Source organism: Mesoplodon bidens (genome assembly GCF_964165515.1).
Source record: "Mesoplodon bidens genome assembly, chromosome: 2".
In the NCBI taxonomy this organism is placed as follows: domain Eukaryota; kingdom Metazoa; phylum Chordata; class Mammalia; order Artiodactyla; family Ziphiidae; genus Mesoplodon; species Mesoplodon bidens.
In genome coordinates, this window is record NC_138177.1 from 45,097,043 (window position 1) to 45,121,116 (window position 24,074).

General features: G+C 41.8%; 1 protein-coding gene across 3 annotated transcripts in view; it reads left to right on the top strand.

Moving 5' to 3' along the window:
- PTPN14 (protein tyrosine phosphatase non-receptor type 14) overlaps positions 1-24,074 on the top strand; it is a 184,816-nt gene that overhangs the window by 108,696 nt on the left and 52,046 nt on the right. For 2 of the 3 annotated variants that reach the window (XM_081254683.1, XM_081254684.1), the window contains exons 4-5: positions 18,896-18,993; positions 21,515-21,582. In XM_081254683.1, coding sequence (XP_081110809.1) covers positions 18,896-18,993; positions 21,515-21,582 — 166 coding nt within the window. Of the gene's footprint in view, positions 1-18,895; positions 18,994-19,791; positions 19,885-21,514; positions 21,583-24,074 lie in introns of those variants that run through there. The other variant, XM_081254685.1, reaches the window with a different exon arrangement.

Below are 24,074 nucleotides of genomic sequence, written 5' to 3' on the forward strand. Positions count from 1 at the left end.
ATGTCATATAGTTGGGATCGTACAGTATATAGCCTTTTCAGATTCGCTTCTTTCACTTAGTGATACGCATTTAAGTTTCCTCCATGTGTTTTTATGGCTTGATAGCACATTTCTTTTTTTTTTTTTTTTTTTTTTTTTTTTTTTTACTTTTTATTTTATATTGGAGTATAGCCGATTAACAATGTTGTGATAGTTTCAGATGCACAGCAAAGGGACTCGGCTATACATATGCATGTACCCATTCTCCCCCAAACTCCCCTCCCATCCAGGCTGCCACATAACATTGAGCAGAGTCCCCTGTGCTATATAGTAGGTCCACTGGTTATCCATTTTATTTTAAGTTTATTTATTTATTTTTTTAATTAGTTTCTGCTTTATAACAAAGTGAATCAGTCATACATATACATCTGTTCCCACATCCCTTCCCTCATGCATCTCCCTCCCTCCCACCCTTCCCATCCCACCCCTCCAGGCGGTCACAAAGCACCGAGCTGATCTCCCTGTGCTCTGCGGCTGCTTCCCACTATCTATCTACCTTACGTTTGGTAGTGTATATATGTCCATGCCTCTCTTTCGCTTTGTCACAGCTTACCCTTCCCCCTCCCCATATCCTCAAGTCCATTCTCAAGTAGGTCTGTGTCTTTATTCTCGTTTTGCCCCTAGGTTCTTCATGACATTTTTTTTTTAAATTCCGTATATATGTGTTAGCATACGGTATTTGTCTTTCTCTTTCTGACTAACTTCACTCTGTATGACAGACTCTAGGTCTATCCACCTCATTACAAATAGCTCAGTTTCGTTTCTTTTTATGGCTGAGTAATATTCCATTGTATATATGTGCCACATCTTCTTTATCCATTCATCCGATGATGGACACTTAGGTTGTTTCCAGCTCCGGGCTATTGTGAATAGAGCTGCAATGAACATTTTGGTACATGTCTCTTTTGGAATTATGGTTTTCTCAGGGTATATGCCCAGTAGTGGGATTGCTGGGTCATATGGTAGTTCTATTTGTAGTTTTTTAAGGAACCTCCATACCGTTCTCCATAGTGGCTGTACCAATTCACATTCCCACCAGCAGTGCAAGAGTGTTCCCTTTTCTCCACACCCTCTCCAGCATTTATTGTTTCTAGATTCCTTGATGATGGCCATTCTGACTGGTGTGAGATGATATCTCATTGTAGTTTTGATTTGCATTTCTCTAATGATTAATGATGTTGAGCATTCTTTCATGTGTTTGTTGGCAGTCTGTATATCTTCTTTGGAGAAATGCCTATTTAAGTCTTCTGCCCATTTTTGGATTGGGTTGTCTGTTTTTTTGCTATTGAGCTGCATGAGCTGTTTATAAATTTTGGAGATTAATCCTTTGTCAGTTGCTTCATTTGCAAATATTTTCTCCCATTCTGAGGGTTGTCTTTTGGTCTTCTTTATGGTTTCCTTTGCTGTGCAAAAGCTTTGAAGTTTCATTAGGTCCCATTTGTTTATCTTTGTTTTTATTTCCATTTCTCTAGGAGGTGGGTCCAAAAGGATCTTGCTGTGATTTATGTCATAGAGTGTTCTACCTATGTTTTCCTCTAAGAGTTTGATAGTTTCTGGCCTTACATTTAAGTCTTTAATCCATTTTGAGCTTATTTTTGTGTATGGTGCTAGGGAATGATCTAATCTCAAACTTTTACATGTCCCTGTCCAGTTTTCCCAGCACCACTTATTGAAGAGGCTGTCCTTTCTCCACTGTACATTCCTGCCTCCTTTATCAAAGATAAGTTGGCCATATGTGCGTGGGTTTATCTCTGGGCTTTCTATCCTGATCCACTGATCTATCTTTCTGTTTTTATGCCAGTACCAGACTGTCTTAATTACTGTAGCTTTGTAGTATAGTCTGAAGTCAGGGAGCCTGATTCCTCCAGCTCCGTTTTTCGTTCTCAAGATTGCTTTAGCTATTCGGGGCCTTTTGTTTTTCCAAACAAATTTTGAAATTTTTTGTTCTAGTTCTGTGAAAAATGCCATTGGTAGTTTGATAGGGATTGCATTGAATCTGTAGATTGCTTTCGGTAGTAGAGTCATTTTCACAATATTGATTCTTCCAATCCAGGAGCATGGTATATCTCTCCATCTATTTGTATCATCTTTAATTTCTTTCATCAGTGTCTTATAGTTTTCTGCATACAGGTCTTTTGTCTCCTTAGGTAGGTTTATTCCTAGATATTTTATTCTTTTTGTTGCAATGGTAAATGGGAGTGTTTTCTTGATTTCATTTTCAGATTTTTCATCATTAGTGTATAGGAATGCCAGAGATTTCTGTACATTAATTTTATATCCTGCTACTTTACCAAATTCATTGATTAGCTCTAGTAGTTTTTCGGTAGCATCTTTAGGATTCTCTATGTATAGTATCATGTCATCTGCAAACAGTGACAGCTTTACTTCTTCTTTTCCAATTTGGATTCCTTTTATTTCCTTTTCTTCTCTGATTGCTGTGGCTAAAACTTCCAAAACTATGTTGAATAAGAGTGGTGAGAGTGGGCAGCCTTGTCTTGTTCCTGATCTTAGTGGAAATGGTTTCAGTTTTTCACCATTGAGGACAATGTTGGCTGTGGGTTTGTCATATATGGCCTTTATTATGTTGAGGAAAGATCCCTCTATACCTACTTTCTGCAGGGTTTTTATCATAAATGGGTGTTGAATTTTGTCGAAAGCTTTCTCTGCATCTATTGAGATGATCATATGGTTTTTCTCCTTCAACTTGTTAATATGGTGTATTACATTGATTGATTTGCGTATATTGAAGAATCCTTGCATTCCTGGGATAAACCCCACTTGATCATGGTGTATGATCCTTTTAATGTGCTCTTGGATTCTGTTTGCTAGTATTTTGTTGAGGATTTTTGCATCTATGTTCATCAGTGATATTGGCCTGTAGTTTTCTTTCTTTGTGACATCCTTGCCTGGTTTTGGTATCAAGGTGATGTCGGCCTCGTAGAATGAGTTTGGGAGTGTTCCTCCCTCTGCTATATTTTGGAAGAGTTTGAGAAGGATAGGTGTTAGCTCTTCTCTAAATGTTTGATAGAATTCACCTGTGAAGCCATCTGGTCCTGGGCTTTTGTTTGATGGAAGATTTTTAATCACAGTTTCAATTTCAGTGCTTGTGATTGGTCTATTCATATTTTCTATTTCTTCCTGAGTCAGTCTTGGCAGGTTGTGCATTTCTAAGAATGTGTCCATTTCTTCCAGGTTGTCCATTTTATTGGAATAGAGTTGCTTATAGTAATCTCTCATAATCTTTTGTATTTCTGCAGTGTCAGTTGTTACTTCTCCTTTTTCATTTCTAATTCTATTGATTTGAGTCTTCTCCCTTTTTTTCTTGATGAGTCTGGCTAATGGTTTGTCAATTTTGTTTATCTTCTCAAAGAACCAGCTTTTAGTTTGGTTGATCTTTGCTATCGTTTCCTTCATTTCTTTTTCATTTATTTCTGATCTGATCTTTATGATTTCTTTCCTTCTGCTAGCTTTGGGGTATTTTTGTTCTTCTTTCTCTAATTGCTTTAGGTGCAGGGTCAGGTTGTTTACTCGAAATGCTTCCTGTTTCTTAAGGTGGGATTGTATTGCTATAAACTTCCCCCTTAGAACTGCTTTTGCTGCGTCCCATAGGTTTTGGGTCGTCGTGTCTCCATTGTCATTTGTTTCTAGGTATTTTTTAATTTCCTCTTTGATTTCTTCAGTGATCACTTCGTTATTGAGTAGTGTATTGTTTAGCCTCCATGTGTTTGTATTTTTTACACATCTTTTCCTGTAATTGATGTCTAGTCTCATAGCATTGTGGTCGGAGAAGATACTTGATACAATTTCAATTTTCTTAAAATTACCGAGGCTTGATTTGTGACCCAAGATATGATCTATCCTGGAGAATGTTCCATGAGCACTTGAGAAAAATGTGTATTCTGTTGTTTTTGGATGGAATGTCCTATAAATATCAACTAAGTCCATCTCGTTTAATGTATCATTTAAAGCTTGTGTTTCCTTATTTATTTTCATTTTGGATGATCTGTCCATTGGTGAAAGTGGAGTGTTAAAGTCCCCTACTATGAGTGTGTTACTGTCGATTTCCCCTTTTATGGCTGTTAGTATTTGCCTTATGTATTGAGGTGCTCCTATGTTGGGTGCATAAATATTTACAATTGTTATATCTTCTTCTTGGATCGATCCCTTTATCGTTATGTAGTGTCCTTCCTTGTCTCTTCTAATAGTCTTTATTTTAAAGTCTATTTTGTCTGATATAAGAATTGCTACTCCAGCTTTCTTTTGATTTCCATTTGCATGGAATATCTTTTTCCATCCCTTTACTTTCAATCTGTATGTGTCTCTAGGTCTGAAGTGGGTCTCTTGTAGACAGCATATATATGGGTCTTGTTTTTGTATCCATTCAGCCACTCTGTGTCTTTTGGTGGGAGCATTTAGTCCATTTACATTTAAGGTAATTATTGATATGTATGTTCCTATTCCCATTTCCTTAATTGCTTTGGGTTCGTTATTGTAGGTATATTCCTTCTGTTGTGTTTCTTGCCTAGAGAAGTTCCTTTAGCATTTGTTGTAAAGCTGGTTTGGTGGTGCTGAACTCTCTCAGCTTTTGCTTGTCTGTAAAGGTTTTAATTTCTCCATCAAATCTGAATGAGATCCTTGCTGGGTAGAGTAATCTAGGTTGCAGGTTTCTCTCCTTCATCACTTTAATTATGTCCTGCCACTCCCTTCTGGCTTGTAGGGTTTCTGCTGAGAGATCAGCTGTTAACCTTATGGGGATTCCCTTGTGTGTTATTTGTTGTTTTTGCCTTGCTGCTTTTAATATGATTTCTTTGTGTTTAATTTTTGACAGTTTGATTAATATGTGTCTTGGTGTATTTCTCCTTGGATTTATTCTGTATGGGACTCTCTGTGCCTCCTGGACTTGATTAACTATTTCCTTTCCCAAATTAGGGAAGTTTTCAACTATAATCTCTTCAAATATTTTCTCAGTCCCTTTCTTTTTCTCTTCTTCTTCTGGAACCCCTATAATTCGAATGTTGGTGCGTTTAATGTTGTCCCAGAGATCTCTGAGACTCTCCTCTGTTCTTTTCATTCTTTTTTCTTTATTTTGCTCTGCATCAGTTATTTCCACTATTTTATCTTCCACCTCACTTATCCGTTCTTCTGCCTCAGTTATTCTGCTATTGATCCCATCTAGAGTATTTTTCATTTCATTTATTGTGTTTTTAATCGATGCTTGATTCATCTTTAGTTCTTCTAGGTCCTTGTTAACTGTTTCTTGCATGTTGTCTATTCTATTTCCAAGATTATGGATCATGGAAATAGAATCTTGGATCAGCTTTACTATCATTATTCTGAATTCTTTTTCAGGTAGACTGCCTATTACCTCTTCATTTGTTAGGTCTGGTAGGTGTTTATCTTGCTCCTTCACCTGCTGTGTGTTTTTCTGCCTTCTCATTTTGCTTATGTTACTGTGTTTGGGGTCTCCTTTTTGCCGGCTGCAGATTCGTAGTTCCCGTTGTTTTTGGTGTCTGACCCCAGTGGCTAAGGTTGTTTCAGTAGGTTGGGTAGGCTTCCTGGTGGGGGGGACTAATTCCTGTGCTCTGGTGGTTGAGGCTCGATCTTGTCTTTCTGGTGGACAGGTCCACGTCTGGTGGTGTGTTTTGGGGTGCCTATGGCCTTATTATGTTTTTAGGTAGCCTCTCTGCTAATGGGTGGGGTTGTGTTCCTGCCTTGCTAGTTGCTTGGCATAGGGTGACCTGCACTGTAGCTTGCTGGTCGTTGACTGAAGCTGGGTGCTGGTGTTGGGATGGAGATCTCTGGGAGATTTTCGCTGCTTGATATTATGTGGAGCTGGGAGGTCTGTTGTGGACCCGTGTCCTGAAGTTGGCTCTCCCACTTCAGAGGCACAGCACTGGCTCCTGGCTGCAGCACCAAGAGCCTTTCATCCACCCGGCTCAGAGTAACAGGGAGAAAAAGTAGAAAGAAAGAATTAGTAGAAGAAAGAAAGAGAGAGGGAAAGAAAGGAAGAAGGGAAGAAAGGAAGGAAGGAAGGAAGGAAGAAAGAAAGGAGGGAGGGAGGGAGGGAGGAAGGATGGAAAGAAAGGAGGGAGGGAGGGAGAAAGGAAAGGAAGAAAGACAGGAGGGAGGGAGGAAGGAAAGAAAAAGAAAGTGGAAAGAAGAAGGGTGGGAGGGAGGAAAGAAAAAGAAAGAAGGAAAGGAGGAGCGGAGGGAGGGAGGGAGGAAGGGAGAGTAGGAAAAAAAGAAAGAGCAGGTAAAGTAAAATAGAATAAAGTATGAAATATAGTAGCGTTATTAAAATTAGAAAGTAATTATTGAAAAAAAAAAAAAAAAAAAAAAAACCGGACCGATAGAACCCTGAGACATATGGTGGAAGCAAAGCTATACAGAGAGAATCTTACACAGAAGATTACACATACACATTCACAAAAAGAGAGCAGGGGGAAAAATCAAAAATCTTGCTCTCCAAGTCCACCTCCTCAATTTGGGATAATTCGTTGTAAAAAGAGGAAAAGGGCGAGAAGTCTGAAATCTTGCTCTCTAAGTCCACCTCCTTAATTTGGAATAATTCGTTGTAAAAAGAGGAAAAGGGGGGAAAGTCTTAAATCTTGTCCTCAAAGTCCACTTCCTCAATTTGGGATGATTCGCTGTCCATTCATGCACTCCACAGACGCAGGGCACATCAAATGGACCGTGGAGCTTTAATCCGCTGCCTCCGAGGCTGCACAGAGAGATTTCCCTGCCTCTGCTCTCACAGCTCCCGGGTCTCAGCCTTGGACCTGGCCCCGCCTCTGCGCGTAGGTCGCCGGAGGGCGTCCGTTCTTCGCTCAGACAGGACGGGTTTAAAGGAGCCGCTGATTCGGGGGCTCTGGCTCACTCAGGCAGAGGGGAGGGAGGGGCGCGCAGTGTGGGGCGGGCCTGCGGCGGCAGAGGCCGGCGTGACGTTGCAGCAGCCCGTGGCGCTCCGTGCGCTTTCCCGGGAAAGCCGTCCCCGGGTCTCGGGGACCCCAGCAGTGGCGGGGTGCACAGGCCCCCCGGAAGGCGGGGCGGACAGTGACCCGCGCTCGCACACAGGCCCCGCGGCGGCGGCGGCGGCGGCGGCGGCGGCGGGCCGCGGCGGGCGGGCGGCGGCGGCGGCGGCGGCCCACGCCCGTCTCCGAGGTCCGTGCCTTACCCGCGGCTCGTGCCTGTCACCGGCGCTTCCCCAAGCAGCCCTCTTAATGCCCTCTCCTCGCGCACCAGGAAACAAAAGGGAAAGAAGTCTCTTGCCTCTTCAGCAGCTCCAGACCCTTTCCCCGGACTCCCTCCGGGCTAGCCGTGGTGCACTAACTCCTTCAGGCTCTCTTCCTGCCGCCAGCCCCAGTCCTCTCCCTGCGCTCCGACTGAAAGCCGATACCCGAGCCTCAGCTCCCAGCCCCGCCCGCCACGGCGGCCGAGCAGACAAGCCTCTCGGGCTGGTGTGTGCCTGAGGGCACCGGTCCTCTGTGCCAGAATCTCTCCGCTTTGCCCTCCGCACCCCTGTTGCTGTGCTCTCCTCCGCTACTCCGAAGCTTTCCCCCTCCGCCACCTGCAGTCTCCGCCCGCGAAGGGGCTTGTAGTGTGTAGAAACCTTCCCCCCTTCACGGCTCCCTCCCACTGGTGCAGGTCCCGTCCCTATCCTATTGTCTCTGTTTATTCTTTTTTTCTTTTGCCCTACCCAGGTATGTGGGGAGCTTCTTGCCTTTTGGGGGGTCTGAGGTCTTCTGTCAGCGTTCAGTAGGTGTTCTGTAGGAGTTGTTCCACGTGTAGATGAATTTCTGATGTATCTGTGGGGAGGAAGGTGATCTCCGCGTCTTACTCTTCCGCCATCTTCCTCCGGGGTCCTGAAGCATGTCCTTGCCTCCTATCACACTGGAATCCCATCAAGCCTTCAGGCTTCCTACCAGCTTACAGGATGGAATCTGCTGGCGTCTCCCCGCTTTTCCCCTCCATTAATGGCAGGGTCCCAATGTGTACTTGCGACCCATGCTTTTCTCAAACCAGTGCTTCTCCCGTTTAGCGCGCGCCAACCCCCCTCGCGGGCTCCTTGCAAAAGCAGCACATTTCTTTTTAGTGCTGAATAATATTCTAGTATCTGGGTGTATCACAGTTTATTTATTCATTCACCTACTGAAGGACATCTTGGTTTCTTCCAGATTTTGGAAATTATGAATAAAGCTGCTATAAACATCTGTGTGCAGGCTTTTGTGTGGACATAAGTTTTCAGTTCCTTTGGGTAGATACCAAGGAGCACTATTGCTGGATTGTATGGTAAGAGTATGTTTAGTTTTGTAAGAAACTGCCAAACTGTCTTCCAAGGTGGCTGTACCATTTTGCATTCCCACCAGCAATGAATGAAGAGTGCCTGTTGCTCCACATCCTTGCCAGCATTTGGTGTTGTCAGTGTTGTGGATTTTGGCCATTCTGATAGGTAATGCAGTAGTACTTTGTTGTTCTTTTAATTTACATTTCTCTGATGACTTATGATGTGGACCATCTTTTCATGTGTTTATTTGTCATCTGTATATCTTCTTTGATGAAGTGTCCGTTAAGGTCTTTGGCCTGTTTTTATTTTTTAAAATAAATTTATTTATTTATTTTTGGCTGCTTTGGGTCTTGGTTGCAGTGCACGGGCTTCTCTTTGCGGTGGCTTCTCTTGTTGCTCAGCATGGGCTTCAGTACTTGTGGCACGTGGGCTTCAGTAGTTGTGGCTCACGGGCTTTAGAGCTCAGGCTCAGTAGTTGTGGTGCATGGGCTTAGTTGCTCCGTGGCATGTGGGATCTTCCCGGACCAGGGCTCGAACCCATGTCCCCTGCATTGGCAGGTGGATTCTTAACCACTGCGCCACCAGGGAAATCCTGGCTTGCTTTTTAATTGGGTTATTTTTTTTCTTATTCTTGAGTTTTAAGAGTTCTTTATATGTTTTGGATCAGACCTCTATCAGATGTGTCTTTTGTAAATATTTTCTTCCAGTCTCTGGTTTGTCTTGTAATTCTCTTGATATTGTCTTTTACAGAGCAGAGGTTTTTAAATTTAATGAAGTCCAGTTTATTAATTATTTCTTTCATGAATTTGTGTCTTTGTTGTTGTATCTAAAAAGCCATTGCCATGCCCGAGGTCATCTAGATTTTCTCCTGTGTTATCTTCTAGGATTTTTATAGTTTTGCATTTTGCATTTAGTTCCGTCATTCATTTTGAGTTAATTTTTGTGAAAGGTGTAAGGTTTGTGTCTAGATTCATTTTTGTGCATGTAGATTCACAGTTGTTCCAGCACCATTTGATGAAGAAGTTATGTTTGTTCCATAGTATTGCCTTTGTTCCTTTGTCAAAGATTAGTTGACTGTATTTATGTGGGTCTGTATCTGGGCCCTTTATCCTGCCCCATTGATCTATTTGTCTTTTCTTTTGCCAATACTGCACTGTCTTGATTACTGTAATTTTATAGTAAGTCTTGAAGTCCGGTAGTGTCATTCCTCCAGCATGATTCTTCTCCTTTAACATTGTGTTGACTATTCTAGGTCTTTGAAGGAATATTGTTTCCCTTTGCCTAAAAACAGATATGTGATGGGTTACATTTCTGAAACTTTCAGGTGCCTCTTTCATACCATAGAAATAACATCTAATAATCTTCCTTTGAGGTGACTAGTCTCGCTTCCTCCCTCTGTCTTTGTTTCTCTGTCAGTATTTCATCTACTCAGAAACATTTATCGAGTGTCTAGTTGGCACCAGGTACTGACATTAAATGGTAAGACCCAGTCCCCAGTCTGTGTGGAGCGGGAGAGGTGCTGACAACAGTGCAGGGTACCACCTGGGTGACCTGCTTTCAGAGCTGGGAGAGGGGTTCACTAACTGGATGAGAGGATTTGGGAAGCTTTTACAAAAGGACATACATTTCAACAGGGCTCTGAAGGCTGAGTAGATGATGGTCCAAATGGAGAAGGATGGGCAAGGGCATTCAGACAGAGGAAACAGGAAGGGGATGGTATTGGGAAGCACAGTAAACTTATTTCAACTCACGTATATGCTGTGTGGTGAGACATGAAATTAAAAAGAAAGTAGTTCTAAGTGGATCATGAAGAATCTGGTGTTCTGTATCAGGAGTTTGAAGTTTTTCCTGATTAGGGTTATTGGATATTTTGTTTTGTTGAGATAAAATTCACATAACATGGTATTCACTATTTTAACCATGTTAAAGTATACAATTCAGTTGTTTTTACTATGTATGCAAAGTTGTGCAACCATTCCCACTATCTAATTTCATAACATTAGTAGTCTTTCCCCCTCCCCTTGTCTCCCAGCCTCTGGCAACCACTAATCTACTTTCTGTCTCTATGGATTTGCCTGTTCTTGGACATTTCATATGAATAGAATCATACAATATGTGGCCTTTTGTGTCTTGAGTTACTTCACTTAGCATAATATTTTCAGAGTTCGTCCGTGTTGTAGCAATGTATCAATACCTTGTTCCTTTTTATGGCTAAATAATATTCCATTGTATGGATAGACCACATTTTGTTTATCCATTCATAAGTTGATGGACGTTTGGACTGTTTCCTCTTTTTTGGTTACTATGAATGATGTTGCTCTTCGTGTACAAGTTTCCTTGTGAACACATATTCTCAGTTATCTTGGGTATATATACCTAGGAGTGGAATTGCTGGGTCAGATGATAACTCCATATTTAACTTTTGAGGAACTGCTGAACTCTTCCAAGTCATTGGAGATTTTTAAGCTGGAGCAAAACAGACTCAGGTTCTGTTTTAACATCACACACTTGAGGACAGTGTTTTCTTTTGAGCCTGGGTATTTTCTAGTGCTGTTGCCTTGTCTTCCTAGTTCAAGGCATCACAGTCCACAGCAGTGAAACCTATTTGGCTCTTTAAAATTCCATTGGTGTGATTGCTATAGAGGAATCTGTACCCAATAGCGTAGAATGGGACAGAAAGAAGTGCTGTCAGGGTATTCATGCTCTCTCTCTAGGATGTATTGTAGAGAATGAGTTTTTCTATTTTAAAGAGTACCCCTGATTAAATTATAAGCTATTATTAGGGAGTTTATCGTACATATAAACTGTACTTGGATTCCCTGTAATTTGTTGTAATTAATGCAGGAGTTCAAGAGCAGAAAGCAAGGATCAGGTTGTGGCGTGCTTTTCTGTTTTGCAACACCTGGCTATTATTGGCCTTTTTTCACTAGCATTAAGGCCTGTGTGTGTTTGTGTGCATTTAAACAAACATTATCCTTTTTAGGAAAGAATTGCAATCCTTTGACTCACTGAAACTTAAGGAGTCTCAGTAAGAAGTTAAGCGTCTCTGGCAAAATAGGATATTGATCAGTGAATGTTGAAAACCTCTGGAACTGAGTTTCTGCCAGGACAATCTTGTCTGTATGTGTTTGAGGGTGTGCACGTGTTTGTAGTTTCACGTACGCACGTGTGTTGGCTTGTGGTGTAAATAAGGCAGAAAGAAAAACTTTTCCTTTTAAGGTTCTCTTTGTCGAGTTATGGTTTTAGCCTTTTCCTTTCTTTTCTTCCTCCCTGTTGGTTTATTTCGGTTTTGCATAGTTGCAGGAACGTTGACTTTGTCAGCTGCTTGATGATGCAGAGTTTTAATTGACTGTCAACTTGAACATTCATTAAATAGAAAAGATTTTAGATAGTGCGTGGCTTAGGAACCAAACACGTTATTATATCTGGATAATCACAAACTGAAATCTTCTCGGGGGCTTTGAGGACAGAGGGGCCGAGGGAGGCAAGCCTTCCCGTTTGTCTGGTTCCATGCCCGTGTATGTACTGTTTATCTGGCCCTGGCAGGTGGAGAGCAGGGTGGGCCACCCTGTCCATTATCTGGATTTACAGCTGTGAACACTCTTTGAAATGGCTGGAATGTGCTGTTTCTCTTGTGTTGGTACCTCTGTCAATCTAAGAGTTAAAATTATGCTCTTGGCCATCCTGTGTCCCAGAATTCTAGGACAGCTTGTCCTCAACATCCCCCCACCTCCCACGTTTGTCTTTTATGGTAGAAAGCGTGTACATTTATTTCTTATTTGCCCAATATAATGCTGACCAGAAAGCAATGCGAGCGTTTTGGTACCTACTGCACTGTCCTGGGAGAACTGGGTTTCCAGTACATTCTAGCAAGACTCTTCTGATATTGCTGATTGTAAAGGGAGTTTTCTAGTGAGGAAAGGACATTTTAAGGCTTACCCTTTTCCTTAATAATAACAATGACAAAACAATCTGGTTTCTCTCTCTGGTCCTCCCACCCCAGTAGTTTTATGGAAAAGCTTCACAGACTGAGGAGCTTAAGGATGGTACTGATGTGCTCCCTCTCTCTAAATTGTCACATCCCTACTGACCATGCACATGGGAAGAGATAAGAGGGTTTGACTGACCTTGAACTGTAGAGGAGGGAAAGGCAGATGTAGCTGTCTGACAGCAGCAGTGACACTGCAGGTCCACAGTTAGAGCATGCAGTGTGCTTCCACTGACCTGTTTTTAACTACGAAAGAGCGTTTTCTTTCTGTCTCAGATATCCTTGGGCAGTGGGGGTAAAAGAGATCAGTGCATGGGTGGTATGTGCCAATCAGACAGCTTCAAGTGTTATTAATACCTTAGTAGAGTGAAGTCTGGGTAACTTCACTAACAGAGTGAAGTCTGGGTAACTTTTCAGGATCCATAATATAGAAGTATCTTTACTCAAAGCAAGGCAGTCAAGACTGTGTGATACTGATGATGAACTGCTGTTTACTTTTTTTAAAATGTTGCATTTGGAAACATATACATTTAAGGGCCCAATTTGCACCGGCTTCTGCGTACAGCCTCTCCTTCTAGGTAGAAGCCTATTAATTGGAGACCCCGATCTCTAGATTTTACTTTTATCCCTCTGTGCATCTTATGAAGCTGTCAATGAGTCGTTAGAATGCGTAACTCAGTCTCCTTTCCCTTTCTTCTACCTTCAGGAGGAAAGTGAAATATCCCAGAGGCTGCTGCTGGGAGAAAAAAACAGATCTGAATAATCCAAGGGCCAAAGTATGAAACATGTCATGTAACATGTTTTTACAGAAAAGCTTCTGTGTCAGTGCTGGTCTCATATGCTGCGGCACAGACGAGGGAGGGGAGGGCAGCTTGGTTGTTGAAGCCCTTCCTTAGAAGCATTGGGATCATGAAAATCACCCAGCAGTGGTGTTTGTATTTTCATTTCTATTTTTAGACTTCAGTGAAATTGATGACTTGCCTTCAATGGCTGGGAATCCCATCCCACTCTCATCACCTCTGAGGTTGCCATGCAGAAAAGGAGCTCCAGGCTCTGGTTTGTGTCCTGCCTTCAAGGAGCAGTGTTACCTTGGGCAAGTCATTCTCCTTCCTCAACAGAGTTTTCTTCTCTAGAAACAGAAGAGCTGGGCGTGAGATTTTGAGATCCTTCCCTTATTAAGTAGCTTACACTAAGTCATGCTGCAATAGTATATGACCTCCACCTCTCTGTGGCTTTCAGAGCCAAAGGCTCACTTCTTGCTACCTTACATGTGTGCTGTGTCCACTGCCTTCTTCCCCTGGTGCTCAGGCTAACCAGGCAGCAGTGCTACCTGGACACTGCAGGTCTCAGGGCAGAGGGAGCAGAACTGAGAACCAGGCACGGGCTTGGAAGGCTTCTGCTTGGGATTGGCATGTGTCACTCCCTCCTCCATTTCACTGATCCCAAAGCTAGTCGCAGAGTTAATTCGGCTGTGATGCTCTGGGAGGGGAGGCCCCATGGAGAGTGGCAGCATTCAGAACAGTGACAGTGGCCTCCCATCCTCCTGTCTCCACCATCCTGTGATTTAGGCAGAGTTACGTTGAGCCCTTGGGTAGAAGCATAACCAAAATCACATCTTAAAGTTTTCAGATTTTCATGGCTATTCCCTATTTGAGGCATTTCTGCTGAACTGGACTTGGAGTGAATATTTCACGTGTGAGAGGGGTGGGAGGAATATTTTAAAAGCAGCACGTACTCGGCCTCTGGGTTCTCTTGCCTTATTTGTGGTTCTGTGGCAGTACAGTCCATACTTTCCAGAATACCGTGTGGAATTTCTCAATCTGAGAAGTATTAACAGACCTGCCTGTGAAATATACTTGCATAAGTGCTTAGATAAAGCCTTCATATATAAATTAAAATAAAAGATGAAAGATCTTAGCGGTCCATCTGTAAACATTGAGGGTAATGTTATGGGGAGTAATTTTGAAAGAGTCCTTTGATACCACTGGCAGAAGTACTGAATGCATGCTGTACTGACTTAATTCAGTGTGGCATTTTTTTTAAACTTGCTTTTCAAAATCTTAGGGGGAGGAAAGAACACGGAGAAGTCACATATTTTCTTGAGTTTGGATAGAAGTATTCCAGATAGACGAGACCGCTAGGGATGGGTTTATAGTGTCTGTCAGTTTCCTGATAAATAGCACCAATTATCAGGAAGCCTTTACTGCTTCACTCAGAGAAACTTGCATCCAATCCATAAATTAATCTCTGGAGATTCAAAACAAAACAAAAAACTGAAAATAGAAATGTTACCCTTGTTCAATAAGCATAATTATGTTCACCAATTCTTAGGGGGAGAGCAAAATCTTCACCTAAAACCATTCATTGGACCTCAGCAGTCAGATGGACTATTTCCAGGTCTTTGAATATAAAAAATATTTAAAAGCTTTCCTTGTGGGTTTGGGTTTTCAAAGAGGATCCCTTTGGAAAGTTGGCAAATACTTACTTTCCTGGCACAAGGATTGGTTTTTTTTCTTTTCCCCTCCACCCAAAGCTATGACAGGGTGGAGTGGAGTATACTTCCATGAAATTGCATGTTTCCAAAATAGGATTCAGTGTTATATTTTACTGCTGTGAGAATTGAATCTCTAATCAAAAATAAGCAAAAACCAAACATTCTAGAAATAGCATTTCAGCTCATATTCTCTAATTTGGTCTTCATATAGGATAGAATTATTATATCTTATAAAAGTACCTTTTGAGCAGAAACGTAGCAAACAATCAATTAGCAAAGTGGTTCAGATTCCATTCCTGTTTCTGTGATCTCATATAGTAATATCCACAGTCTCAAATGGCAATCACACCATATCATTAACGCTGTTCAGATTCTCTCGTAGTCTGGATGGCTTGCAGGAAGGGGCATTGCATTCTTCAGCTCCTTGGTTTTGCTTACCAGCACAAGCCTACATTTAACCTAAATGACCGGGAACAATCCTGGTGTTCCTTGCTGGTGGATTGGGGTTCGCTGTTGCCTAGCGTGGGATGGATCTATAATAGATAGAACCTGCTTATACATTTTATAGAAGTGATAATTGTGGATGAAAGTTGGGATCAGCAGGGTAAGAAAACTTTAACTATTGTTTTGCTGGGTGCTGTGGATTATTATATTTCCCAAGGTCTCAGCTGATCATTTTTGCCTCCAAGGTGACGTGTAAAAGGCCCTAGCTATGGCAGATAATGCTAGGATAACACCTTTTAAGATGCTTTTCTCGTTGGTTCTTAAACATTAAACCCTTATATAGTGCACTGGAGAGAGAAACGTGACAGCAGTGGCCCGAGAGATGATGAGCATCCCTGCAGGGCAGACTGTCTTAGACTTCTCCAGGATGTCCTCAGAATCTAGCCGACTTAGACGTACAGGAAGTGCTTAATGAATATTTGTTAATATCCATGTGTCTCCTGGGCTTGGAGAGCAGAAAATGAGTGGAAACAACTGCAGATAGGAAGCAGTGAATGCATGTAGAAGAGTTTCAAACACTGTTTGAATAGGACGGAGGAGTAGGCAAACATTACCATCCTTTCCCACCTTGAAATTGTGTCTTCTGGTTTGTTTGGGTTTTTGCGTTTTGTGCCTGTTGTTCTTGCTGTTGTTTTTAGACTCCCATTGTACCTTCCTTTAATAAACACTAACATTCCTTCCTATTGTGAGATTTTGTTTTTTTTAGTTCTTTGGTTGTTTTTTTTTGTTTTTATTCACACAAAAAATTAAATATCCTTTAGTTTTTCTGAAGAAAGACACAGCGGGCTCCTCTGGCCATAGGATGATGTCAACACTTTTCGTCATCCCTCTTTTCTTCTTATTCCCCCAGTTTTGAAAGTATGGTCTTCAGATTCTAAGTGGCTCTTCTTCAAAGACCTATCTGCTTTCACAGTGAACTCTTGGTACTTAAAAGGTCTTTGATGACTAAGGACCCCCTTGCTTGCTTGGGTTTCTACAGGAAGGTGTTCTCCTTTTTGAGAACTGGCTAGGTTATAAACATAAAAGGTCTTCCATGAATGGCTCCCAGGCAATTCCTAAAATCTCTTGAAGGAAAAGTTTCCTCACATGAATGAGTGGACCTTTTACTGTTTCCTGGAGAACTGGCCCTGAGGCACAAGACAGGCACCAGAGGAAAACCGAGAACCAGTCTGGGGACAGGGAAAGAGCATGGCAGTGGGTACTGAGGAAAAACCATGAAGGAAGATGGAGGATGCAACCGAAAACATGTGCTGTAGCTTTGCATGAGAAGAAGGCTTCTGAAGTCTGTGTTTCCCTCTTAGTTCAGGTTTTACTGAGCTTTCTCCTAGGAGATGAACTAATAGTGTGCATCATTAGATTATGTTTTTAGGCATAAATCTGTAAGGTTATAAAAGCCCTGAGCTTTGCTTGGACTCGATAGGGTGCACACTCCTTGAAGCAAAGGTGCTAGTGTAGAGTATTTTTGTTGGAGCTCTTGGTTTGCTGAATGAAACCGTGGAACCTGCGACCCTTGGCACTTGCCATGTGCAGGCTGGCTGTCTCTTTCCCCTTGAAATGGGAGACATGCAGGCACACAGCAGGTATGTGGATCATGGGAACGCATGGGACCACCCTTCTGTGATGGTAACTCACCTTGTGTGAAACATTTGAAAAATATGCCAGAGCTTGGGGACTTGACCTTAGTGAACAGGGGAAGAAAGGAAGCCAGAAGGGAACATGGCATATTTTAACTGCAGCAATTCAGGTTTCTTTAGTCTTCAATACTTTGATTCATTCTCATGCTGTTTCTTTTAATTCGTTTACAATTATTGCTTCAGAGTGTTTTCATTTACTCTGATTCTCTCCTATGAAGAATGAAGAGGCAGGTCATGACTTCCCCTTTTCCCTCTATCATATATTATTGCCAGAAACTCCCTCAACAAAGAAAACACACACACACACACACACACACAAAGGTGGTGCCTTCAACTTCACAGGATTTTTCAAAGTATCCTATCTAGTATTAGCTCCAAATTGTGCACATTCAGAAACAGCAGAGCTGCTACTTCATTACCAACAAAAGATTTAAAATCACAAGTTCTTATATGAAACCTCTGTTCCTATTTGTTAGGATTTAGAATCCATGATGCCTCTAACCAGCTAAGGATATAATGACTAGGTGAGGTCAAGGCAGTGTCCACTGAGCTCAGAGTGGTGAGTGGACACAAAGGTTTTCTACAGGTACCAGGGACTTGTCTCTGAAAAGCAGTGAAGGTACTTGTTATGTACATACATCGATTTAGTCAACTGATATTGACAAGAAGTCAAATTATTGGTTCGATACTGGACCCTGTAAAATGATTCTGAATATTTTAGGTGAAAGATAGAATGGTAGTAGGAAAAATAGGTTGTTTTTCTATTAAGACATTAAGTTTGACTAAAAAAAACTTTAGATAACTCCGAGTGTTGGTCCTTCTAATTTGAGTGTAGGTTTTCCCACCAGAGACAGACCTGGTTGTCTTTACCCTGTCCCGTAAACCCAAGAGGAGAGAAGTAGAGACTATTTTGTCGAGCCTGATTCTTCTGCTCAAATAGGTGTTGGGTTGATATGTAATGATGTCCGTGATACCAAGGTAGAGGCAGTAATAATTAGCTCTCAGGGCTGATTGCCTCTCTCCAAGAGAGCTGGGCTTTGGGTCACTCCTGAGTTCCTTTGATTGACATGCCAAAATTTTGAAGAAGTACAGAGTTATGGTTACCAGGAGCAAAAAGGTTGTTAGCATTTGCCAAGAATTAATGCCTAAAAAGTGTGACTGTTCTAGAGGTAGCTGTGTTCTAAGAGTATGGTCAAAGGAAGTGGAGTCCTGGGATGTAAAGGCTTGGGATGAGGAGATTTCTAAGTGCTTAGGTAATTCTAAGTGCGATTTTACTGGCGAGGAAACAATAACGCTGTATTAGTTTCTAGAACAGTGGTCTAGTCTGAGGTTGATGTTGTGCATGGGCACGTTCTGTCTGTCTGAACTTTGCTGCTTGGAGGATGTACTTTGGGTTGGAAGGCTCTGTATCACATTTGATTAGATTTTTTGTGAGTCACAGACGTGGAGGGTGAGCCTGGCTCTGAAAAACTTTATCCTGTTCATGAGCAGAATTCTCAGTGATTTGGCCTATTTGCCTTCTACTCTCCCAAGCCTTGGGGTTTAAGAAATGGTGTGTCTCCAGAAGTTTTTCAGGAGTGCACACACTGTTGAATATGGCTTTGGCAGCTGTGCTGTTGTGGTTGTCGAAGTGTGGAAGAGCGTTTTCGTCCTTGGTCTCTTGTTGTGAAGAGCTGGTCCTTATCAGTAGTTCATCCTGCCGGCCCACAGTGAAATGATGTGATGAGAACGCTCTCAAACTCAGAGTGAACGGGACGTGGCACCTGCCACATCAAACAAAGATAAACACAGGCAGAGGTCGCTTTCCATCTTCTATAGACCTGACCTTTATCGACATCACCTGTGTATCCTGCTGTGTACATAAGGTTTCACATCCAGAGGCATCGATGTCGTGGGAATGTATTCCAAGTATGTGTTTTTAAGGTTATTTGTTCTTCTGTTTCCATGAACAGATATCAGTATTACCTGCAAGTCAAAAAAGACGTGCTTGAAGGGCGGTTGCGATGTACACTGGAACAGGTGATCCGCCTGGCGGGCTTAGCTGTGCAAGGTAAGAGAGTGGGGACCGGTGTGTGACAGTCCGTCTTCTGTTGGATGCTGGTGTTGCTGGCCTCTCAGAGGGAAAAGTTAAATTTACTTAAACGATCCCTTAGTAACTCTCACTTTTCAATTCAAGGTATCTTACATCAAAAATGCAGAGAGAGTGATTTTTGGAGGCAGGATGTTGGATTTCTCAAAGCTGTTTGCAAATTGCTCATGCTTGTATAATTTTAGTTTTATTTGAAGAAACAGCAGCTTTCATCCCGCCTCTAAGTAAAGCTACACTGCAGGGTTGGTGGAACATTTTCTTAGAATTTTTTCACCGCCCAACATGGTCATATTTTGTGGCTTTGACGCTATGACTGTGTGACTTTCACATCAGTTTCAAGTGTGAGAACTTACAACATTGTAGTGTAACTTACTCCGACACAGTTAAAGAGAGACATTTAAAATGCAAGCTTGTAATGTGGAACAACAAATGTGTGTTAGAGTACATTTATCTTTCAACTTGTCCTACTTAGATTGACCAGACACCTATGTTTTTATCTTCTCTAAATTGTTACCCATATTTACGTAACACACCCTGTAATTTTTTACATATATTTATACATTGCTCTTTATTGAGGGGTAGCTTCATTGTCTTTAGTCATGTTGAAAACAAGATAAAAGTATAATTTTTAAAGAGAGACAAGTTTCCCGTGTAGTCATGATTTTCTTTAAAATCAGGTACCGTCCAAATGCAAGGCTGCCAGCCGCCAAGTCCTTGCTGTGTGGATTGTTGTTGTAGAAGCTGAGAACTGAACTTCCCATCTGTAACTGCACTGAAGTTAAACCTTTTGGGTTTGAAATGTCTAAAGAGGCAGCCTTTCCTTGATAACTTTCATTTTGGGGGTATTAGCGGGTTAGCGATTTTTGTTGGACGTATGATTCTTAGTAGTTAGCTTCTCCTGTTCCCCTGTGGATTGGAAGTGCGCAAAATATGTTGTATCTCATCTGTTCACCTAACACTGGAAGGGGAAGGAGCAATGCCCAGAATGATATAACGAAACCATCCGTGGTTATAACTGAAAAATCATTAAAACAGTGGAGAAGACACCCTTAGTGGGGAGAAGAGAGAGAAGATCCAATGGGTCCCTCATCTTCATATTGGGTCTTTCTCCTTCAAAATGCTTCCTTTTCACTCACTCTCTTTTTTCCCCTCTCACTCTTTAATCATTGGGCTCATTACAGGCATCCTGGATGTTGGAGGACCCTAGTGATAGCTTTCCGGCTGAAGGAAGTTGGTGAACTTACTCTGGGTTCCCTTTTCCTTGGGTCCTTGAAGCTCACTGTTCAGTCTGATGAAACCTCCTCTAGCTATAATATTTGTAAAATAATTTTTCTGAGAACACTTATTGGGCAGTTAGAAAGCCACATCAACAGAGATAAAAGTTGCGATGAAATATGACAACAGATAACTGACCTTGGAATTAGGCAGAGCTCACGATCTTTGGTGATCCTGAGTGCCTCACCTTGTTAATTAGTTATGTGCTGAGTTTGTAGATGCATCTTTGCCTTCTTGGTAACGGCCTTCTGTGTGGATCCCCTCACTCTCTAGTCCTTGTTACCTAAAAGATACTGAATCCATGTCTACCTGATGCTAAACATTTTACATGAAATTAAAATTTCATGCTGCTTTGAGTTTTTTTTTTTTTTTTGAGAGCAAGTAGGATTAGAAGCAAGACATTTATAGATTTATGATAGAGGTTCACTGTATTCATTTTACATGTGCTCAGACTTACAACTGTGAGATGAAAATAGGACAAAACAGAACTTTGGGCATCTTATAACATGTGGAGTTGTTTAGGAGGTGTAAAAATTTGCAAGGATGCTTGCCAAGGGTGATTTACAGTGGGAATTTCCAGCTGCAGATATATGAAGAGATGCAGATGGGTTTGGCTCTTCAGTTCTCTAAACTAACCTTGAGTTAAAAAGTCCCCTTGGGGCTTCCCTGGTGGCGCAGTGGTTGAGAGCCCGCCTGCCAATGTAGGGGACACGGGTTCGTGCCCCGGTCCGGGAGGATCCCACATGCCGCGGAGCGGCTGGGCCCGTGAGCCATGGCCGCTGAGCCTCTGCGTCTGGAACCTGTGCTCCGCAATGGGAGAGGCCACAACGGTGAGAGGCCCGCGTACCAAAAAAAAAAAAAAAAAAGTCCCCTTGGCAGATATTATTAAGATATGTGTTGGTGAATATTTAATAAAAAGATAAATATAGATTTGTTTTAAATTTTTTTAATAGCTTAGGAATCACTTTCAAATTGCCCCATTCTTTCTAGAAAATTATGTAGCAGTGCTCACGTGCTGATATTTACATTATTGCTATGTAAAAGTGGTAGTAACATCAAATCCATCTTGGCACTGTTTTTATTTAATAATAGTACAGAAGTAGGATAAAGTGGCGAGAGTAAATGTGGAGATAAGTTTACCCTATTTTATTCCATCTTTAATGTCATATAATAAAGACTACCCTCCTTCCCCTTCTTTTCTTTTCAGCTGATTTTGGAGACTATAATCAGTTTGACTCTCAGGATTTCCTCAGAGAATATGTGCTATTTCCAATGGTAAGTGTAATTTCCTTTTTCTTAATTAATTTTCTACCTTCTTTGGATATTTAATTCTTTCCTTTGAAAATCTCAGAGGAAGTTACACACATATTCCCTAGGGAGAATCTCCCTGCATTTATAAAGTAGGGACAAGTTTTGTAAGACACTGAGAAAGGTAAAGATGCCTCTTCATACCTCCTCAAGACACTTCCCTGCCCCCGGCCCCATCACACTAGCCTCCACTGCTACGTTCTATCTTCCTTTCTGAGCACACCCAGCTTGGTCCCATCCCAGAGCCTTTGTACTGTGCCTCCTTTGCCTGGAATGCTCGACCCCAGGTCTTCTTATGACTTGTCATTCAGGTCTTGATTCAAATACCACCTCCTCAGGGAAGCCTTCCTTTTCCTTGACCATCTGTATTATACACTGCAACCATCCAGCACTTCCTGCCCTTTTATGTGTGTACTTCAGAGCTCTTTCAGTATCTGAACGTGTTCATTCTTTCATTTTTTTTTTTTTTTCATTCTTTCATTTTTATTGTCAGCTGGAATGTCAGCTCTATGGTCCTTAAGCAGGGACCCTATCTATCTCATCCACTGTTGTCTGGCACATACTTTGCATGCATAAAAGTCTGTTGAATGCGTCCATGAAGTAAAATGTTTATTCCTGGGTTAAATTAGGGATGAGGCTAGGTTTTTATCCCTGGAGTATTTTTGGTTGTTTTTTGGTAGCTTTGGAGTAATTGAGAAGAGCTTTCACGAGGCAAGTTAAAACATTGGAAAAACCATTTTAGGGAAAGGCTATACCCACTCCAACATTCCGGCTCTGATTTTAGAAATCACGAGCATTTACTGCTTTTTTTTCCCCTGAGGGATAAAGTTATATAAGAAACGGTGCTTGTTCTCAGGGCGACGACAAAGTGGCTGAGTCAATAGGAAGTTTGCAAAATCCTAGTGCAAATCCAAGTGTAACGAAGTATGATAGGGATTCTGTGTGGGGAGAGGTTACCTGTTTTGGGAGCTGAGGGTAGGTTGAAAGGCTACTGGTGTGTGAGCTGCATCTTAGAGGATGAGCAGCACTGCAGCAGGCAGAGAGGGAAGGAGCAAGGGATGCTCTAGACAGAGGGTGGAGGAGCAGAGGCGAGGCGGCCTGCGTAACTGGGTGGGAGTCCGCTGGCCAGTCTGACGGCCGCTCAGGGGTGCGGAGGGGAGCGGTGGCAGAGAAGCCTGAACCATCTGAGGAGTTAGAACGCGTGGGCTCCGTCCAGGGGTTCCAGACCCCACACTTTGAGGACCGCTGGATTAGAGTAATGAGACTGTTTGCGGAAGGACGTCAGGTAAGAATCTGTTGTGGTGTTCTCGGCAAGACACAGGAATTAGGTGTTGGCAGTGAAGATAAAAACGAAAAAACAATGCAAAAGATATTTTGGAAGTACAGTGGGCAGAGCTTGGCATCTAAACTACTGTGGCATATGGGAGAAAGTAGAGGGTCTGGCGACAAAGGTTTTAAGTTTTGAGAGACTAGGGTAAGTAAGGTTGCAGTTATTTCCTGTGTCAGTGATGAGATGAATCTAATTGGTCCAAAACTTAAAAAAAAACTTTTAAAAAATTTTTATACAATTCTTAAAGGTTACTTTCCATTTACAGTTATTACAAAATGTTGGCTGTATTCCCCATATTGTACAATACATCCTTGAGCCTCTCTTATATCCAGTAATTTGTACCTCCCATTCCTTCCTCCCCTACTCGTAACCATTAGTTTGTTCTCTATATCTGTGAGCCCACTTCTTTTTGCTATATTCACTAGTTTGTTGTAGTTTTTTAGATTCTACATATAAGCGATATCATACAGTATTTGTCTTTCTCTGTCTGACTTATTTCACTTAGTATAATGCCCTCCAAGTCCATCCATGTTGTTGCGGATGGCAAAATTTCATTCTTTTTTTATGGCTGGGTAGTATTCCATTGTGTGTGTATCCACACACACACACACACACACACACACACCCGCATCTTCTTTATCCATTCATCTGCTGATGGACACTTAAGTTGTTTCCATAGCTTGTCAGTTGTAAATATTGCTGCTGTGAACATTGGGGTGCATGTATCTTTTAGAATTAGTGTTTTCTTTTTTTTCAAGATACATACCCAGGAGTGGAATTGCTGAGTCATATAGTAGTTCTATTTTTAGTTTTTGAGGAACCTCTCTATTGTTTTCCACAGTGGCTGCACCAGTTTACATTCCCACCAACAGTGTACAAGGGTTACCTTTTCTCTACAGTGGTCGAAAACTTAACCTTATTCTTCTAGGTTAGGGAAATACTGCAAAATTTCTAACTTTTTATGAATAGCTCTCTCCTTATTCTTCTTCCCACCAAGATAATAGCAGTATTATCTGCTGGGCCTGCTGTTTTTAATGCCTTATTAATTCCACCGATTAAATCAACCTCCATTCAAAGAGATTAGCGTATTACTTAGCTGAGAAGTTCTTCATAGGACTTGGTGTCAATA